The sequence below is a fragment of the Lolium perenne genome, chromosome 6, assembly GCF_019359855.2.
Source record: "Lolium perenne isolate Kyuss_39 chromosome 6, Kyuss_2.0, whole genome shotgun sequence".
NCBI classification, from domain to species: domain Eukaryota; kingdom Viridiplantae; phylum Streptophyta; class Magnoliopsida; order Poales; family Poaceae; genus Lolium; species Lolium perenne.
Window position 1 is genome coordinate 51744083 of NC_067249.2, and position 5768 is coordinate 51749850.

General features: G+C 43.9%; 1 protein-coding gene and 1 non-coding gene across 2 annotated transcripts; one reads left to right on the plus strand and one right to left on the minus strand.

Annotated features, from left to right (window-relative positions):
* The first annotated feature begins 981 nt into the window (after positions 1-981).
* Positions 982-1064, plus strand: TRNAY-GUA (transfer RNA tyrosine (anticodon GUA)). The gene has a single exon. It is a non-coding gene; the product is annotated as a tRNA-Tyr (tRNA).
* A 2472-nt stretch (positions 1065-3536) lies between these two features.
* On the minus strand, positions 3537-5094 carry LOC127307969 (uncharacterized). The gene is made up of 3 exons (XM_051338724.2): positions 4878-5094; positions 4413-4532; positions 3537-4040 (listed from the first exon to the last, which is right to left on the minus strand). The coding sequence occupies exons 1-3, from the start codon at positions 4996-4998 to the stop codon at positions 3721-3723; spliced, it is 561 nt and encodes a 186-aa protein (XP_051194684.1). The 5' UTR covers positions 4999-5094; the 3' UTR covers positions 3537-3720.
* Positions 5095-5768: the final 674 nt, after the last annotated feature.

A 5768-nucleotide genomic window follows, 5' to 3' on the forward strand; every position in this document is an offset into this window, starting at 1 on the left:
CTGGTTTCCCGATAGGCCTTCCTCCTTGTTCATGCCTAACGATTGTAGCGCCGCTCGACGTCGAGATCGATCAATTCATGAACTCTCGCCGTTAACTGAATTCAGAATAGAAAGATTATGAATAAACAAAGAAATACCCAATATCTTGCTAGAACAAGTGTTACCAGGTGCAACAAGATCTAGTTGGTAAGGATAAAATCTCCTTTCGTATTTGTATGAATTTCTGGAATTGATGATCCTAGAATAGCCCTCTTTACCATTCTGTATTCGAAAAAGACGACTAAACGAGTTTGCTTAAGACTTATTTATTATTAATATTAACCACCAGACGGCTCGAGATCATCAATTTTGAAGTGAGAAGAGAAGGATCCCCCATTTGAAACAAGTGGTTCAGAAATTTGTATCCGAATGTCATGTATGCCAATTGGTGAAAGTGGATCACACCAGTCCTGCTGGCCTTTTACAACCACTACCCATTCCTGGCACACCTTGGTCATGTATCAGCTTGGATTTCATAGAGGCACTCCCCAAGTCCAATGGCAAAGAGGTAATTCTTTCATTCTTTTGCATTGAAATAACAAAACAAATTGAAATCAAAATAATATGATTCAACGTCAGACCCTTTTAAATGTAGCAGATAATAGTGGAGCTCGAAAATTGATGTGTATTCGAGTCATAGGAGCCGCTGGTAATCAGCGATATGCTCGTATTGGTGATGTTATTGTTGCTGTAATTAAAGACGCATTGCCGCTGAGCCTTCTAGTCTTATCTTCTTGTCCCAAAATCAATGAAATCAAAGAAAGGAATAGGAATCCTATGAGTTTTTGGATAGATGTGATCACTTTTGTTTATAAGCAGAGGTTTACTACGTGCTATTAACTTAAGCTTCCGCTTACTGAGGATTTACTTGCTTAGCTTGCAACTTCCCTTCCATGCACCCTTAGATGAAATGAGTTGTAGCCTCGGAGGAAGCCCGGGAAGGGGAGAGTGGCCGAGCGGTCAAAAGCGACAGACTGTAAATCTGTTGAAGGTTTTCTACGTAGGTTCGAATCCTGCCTCTCCCACTTGTTGTAGACTTAAGAGAAGAGAAAGTAGGCGGAAGCCTAGGAGGGCCAACCGGGTGACTAATTCCCCATCTCATTTGGGGCGGAAAACGAATCGACATCTCGATGTGATACATCCCTTTCCATTTTCGTTGGGAAAGAACGGCGAAGTCCATCCGAACCCTCCAATGAAGAAATAAGAGGAGAGCAAAGCGGGCCCACCTAGTGAGCCAAGGCAAGTCTGAGAATTGAGTTCAAAAATGTAGATAGAGAGCAAAAGCGAACAAAATCAGTGAATACTGACTTGGAGGTATCAAGCCCCTCCTTTCTAAAAGAAACAACAATAATACAAATAAAAACTGCAAAAGTAAGTAGAGGAGTATGACTGTGAGAGCTTTGGCTGGCGGGTAGGATAACACTATTACACCTACTCCAGCTAATAAATGAATAAAAAGAGAGAGAAATAGGCTCGAAGCCCTAGGAATGAAAAAAGAATGGAAGCCCCGGATAGCAACACACAGATTTTTGCTGGATCTAGCAAAAAGAATCCAATTGAGTTAGGAAGAGCAAAAAGAGCGTCCCTACTACAGACAGAAGATAATTTTGAGTGGAAAATAGAGGCTCCTGCTCCTCAAAGGCAAGACCGACCGATTGGATTGTTTGCCAACTCTAATTCCAATGCAGCAATAAACCAAGATGTAACGGGAGGAAGAGAGTAACAGATAAAGTAGATAGAAAGCTTTTCTGGTAGCCATCCAATAGGATCATCTCCAGCAAATAATGGGATTTCCAATCTAGGCCCTTTTAACACAGCATCGGCATAGTATGAAATTCCTCCCCGTTGTTGAACCACTGTATTTCTGTCAAACTCAGGCTGTTGAATTCTAACTTGGTGTAGAGACGACTGGGTGTTCATCGAAATTGTGAGATTGGCTCGATCACAAACTATCAAGAAGAAAGATCAAGATTCACTTTTGTCGGGCAAAGCGTAGGTCTTGAGGAAATGACTTCGCTCACTGAAGACCAAGCAGCAGCCATTCTAGATGAAAGGACACAAGCCTAAAACTCAGGAGCAGGTGCTATTAGAGAACAATTAGGAGATTTGGATTTGTGGTAAAGGTCGTAATTCCAGAGGAATCATTACCGCAAGGCATAGAGGGGGAGGTCATAAGCGCCTATACCGTAAAATAGATTTTAGACGGAATCAAAAAGGCATATCTGGTAGAATCGTAACCATAGAATACGACCTTTTTATTTTTGTTTCGAATTGGTCGGGTGCTCTTTTACCTTGGAAAATTATAGAGCGGTCAAGCGGTGTGCATATATGTTAGCGTTTATACATAAGGGTTACGTTGATCTGGACAAATCTTCCGGATCAAGCACGGACGACTCTTCCGGAGCAAACACAGAGACCATATCTTATACGATTAGGTGACGTAGGAATTTTACGAGCGAAAGAAACGATCAGGCGACAACGGACGAAGCAAACACCACGGACGACCAAACACACGGACGAAACCAAGGAAACGTTTCTTCCTTTATTAGTAGGTATAGATATAGAAGTAGAGATTCGCCACAGATTTCTCAACTAACCTGAAAACTGAACTCCTGGATGCAAATCAAACTAATTGTATAAAGGTAAATTTAAGAACCATCAGATCTACAGGGATATTCATTTCAGCTCACGGGTACATATGATATATTCATTTAAGAATCATCAGATCCAATAAGAGAGAAAGAGAGAAGAGGAGACACAGACAAGAGATAGGATGAAGAACATGGAGGTCCCCTTCAAAGAAGAGGAGGGCATGCCCCTGCTTTGGTGGTCGGCCTCCTCGGTGACTATGAAGAGGCGGAGGAGACCAGAAATCCAGCACAACCCATCAAGATCTGTGCGTATGTCGGTGTGTGCGCTGTCTTCTGCTTCTCCCATTGGCATCAAGGTGGAGCTACACCAGCCACCCCTCCCGGCCATAGCACGATGCACGGAGGTGGTGCTAGGGATGGGCTATGATTCCCCCGCAGCTCCTCTCAGCCATGGTAGTGCACAATGGTGGCGGCGAAGAGGACAGTTTGGAGGAGGAGAACCGAGATGGGATTGGGGAAGCGAAGCGGATTGGGCAGTGGTGGATTAGGGTTTTCACCCTGGGGGGAGCCCTTTTGTACCAGTGAAACCGAGTGGACCACCCAGATTCCATCTGAGGCACAATCCAACAGCCACGACAATCACGGTGCATGCCCTGCAAGGCGCCCATGGACCTGCATCCGCTATGGATGCCAGCCGCTGTATCAAACATGTTGATTCAGAAATTACAAAACAAAAATGCATAGATTCACAAACCATAAGCAACAACGGAGGTAATTTACATTGTAAGGCAACATCCCAATCAATCACAATAGTCCTACACTATTTATAATCTGGATTCCAGCCTATATGCCCACGAGTCGTTTGCCAAGTTGAACCAAAAGGCAATAAACCAAAGACACGCTAGGTAGAGCCGAGGTATTTATTGAAGTTAACTGAGCTCATACAGCAAAGCAGAATATATTTGTCCAATATACATACATATTACAGTTAATATACCTTTTATTAGAGCTAAAATGAGTTCAACAGCAAAGCGACACACAATACTGGTAGATAAGGCATGTCTTGGCATACAGAAGCATAACTTAGAGCTTAAGAGTCCCACACAGGAGTAGTGCGTCCACCCAGTAGACAAGCTTTCTCCTCCTCGGTCTGATCTGCAAATTTGGTCATTGCCGCCCTGCCAATCCCACAAACAACGCTGTTGTATCTGTGCACATCCCTTGCAGTATCACTAAATATCTTGAAGCGGCGTTCCATCTCATGACGGTCACGCGATATGCCATGATATTTGCACCAGTACTCATAGAAGGCCCACATGGCTTCATCCGACTTGAGTGCATTCTCATCAACAGGTAGATGTATGTAGCGTATGGTTGGAACATGTGGAGCTACTTCTGACATGGGGCCTCCTGCCGTTCAGTAGGCAGAGTTACAAGTTAATTTGGGAAGAAAAAGGATCATTTGTACCATTTCTCAGCAGAGTAAATTTGATTGATTTAGCCTTGCAAGGCAGAGCTACTATAACAACTTATCAGTCGGAATTACTAAATCAAACATCATGCTTGTTGAGTGTGGTGATTAGAAGAACTCGTAAATTGAATAGCTCCACATGCTAACAAGAAACTATATGTACTTAAATATATCTACTGATAAAATGAAACTATATGTGAATTTCAGGTATTGAACTCTGAAGCATCCGTATCGAAGTAAGAACTCATTTGGGATTTCCGGTACTCAGGATTCATACCAAATTCCGAAAGAGGTCCTTAGCTAGGGATTACCTTCAGGGGAGATGGGGGCTGCTAAGGGAAAGGCTCTGATCTGCCTTCGGTGGGCTGCCCGAGCAACTTCTGACTTGGGTCTGACTTCTTCTTCTTCTTCTTCCTCTGACTTGGGGGATCCTGTCGTGCAGTAGGTATGCAGTTATAATTTGAATTGTGGAAAGTACAATCATTTGTACAAATGCTCTCACAAGAGTTAATCTGATTGATATAGCCGTGCAAAGCGGATCGGTTGTTTGTATTAGCAAATCAGACAACATGCTCGTTAGCAGTGTGGTGATTAGAAGAACTCTTAATGATAAGGATGCAATCACTGCATGTTTATTCAGATAAATCTACAGATAATACGATGAATTTCGGGTATTAAATTCGGAAGCATTCGTGTCGAAATAAAACTCCTTCAGGAATTTCGGTGTTCAGGATTCATACCCAAACTCCGAAGGAGGCCCTTAAGCTAGGGATTACCTGCAGAGGAGACGCGGATGGCGGCTGCCGGGCGAGCGCCAACTGCAATACCTCTAACAGTCGAGCAAGAGGGGCGGGTTGCGCAGGCTGCCCGCAGTAGCTTGGACAGGATGGAGGCCATAGCCTATGTCTGGGGTCGGAGGGGATAGATCTGGATTTAGGGTTTGTATACGCCTGAATTCTTTCCGACGGGCGCGTGCCAAACCGAAGCTCCGGGCGGACCCAGTAAACGACTGTTAAACCGTGTGTCCTCAAGAAATGGGGGTAGGCTACCTGATAGCACATGTCGTTTTTTTTTACTGTAACTTTTAAACCGGCGAAATTACAATTTGTTTTCACTTCTAGAATCCCCACGACGAGAGCTTCGAAACTAGACTACATTTTCATATGTTTCGATGGATTTTTTAACAAGCAACTTTAATGTGCGACGGAGCAACTTTGTTGTGCAACAAAACAATTTTGGTGTGCGGCAAAACAATTTTGGTGTGCAACGAAAACACTTGATTCACAACGATGGTAGGCTTCACAACAGCTGCAGCAACAACTCCTAATGCAGCAGAAAAAATGATACGAGCAACTCTAGGTCGTTGGCCGCACCCATAATGTAGTTAACAAGGTTTGGCCCTAGCCGGTCGCAGCAACAATGTTGCCGATCAAGCCATCGGAGCCCTCACCACTAACGAGCATAGTTGTAAGTATCATCGCCCCATATTTAGTGGCTCAGGCATAGCGAGCTTTGCTTTCCGAAACACCCCCACGTCGGTCGAGTCAGTCATTCTCCTGCTCATGCCGGTCGAGTCATCCTAGCAACTTTGTTGCAATAGTTTCTTTTCATCGTTGCTAAGTTGCCTATAATAATTTTCGGTAGTGTAAGGCGGAGGAGGAGAGGGG

Bases quoted from the DNA above. Each gene is read 5' to 3' on its own strand.
- LOC127307969 (XM_051338724.2), bottom strand. From the start codon at position 4,998: ATGGCCTCCATCCTGTCCAAGCTACTGCGGGCAGCCTGCGCAACCCGC. The intron at 4,533-4,877 runs GTAATCCCTAGC...ACTGCACGACAG, and splicing joins CATCCGCGTCTCCTCTGCAG to GATCCCCCAAGTCAGAGGAA. The intron at 4,041-4,412 runs GTAATCCCTAGC...ACTGAACGGCAG, and splicing joins AGCCCCCATCTCCCCTGAAG to GAGGCCCCATGTCAGAAGTA.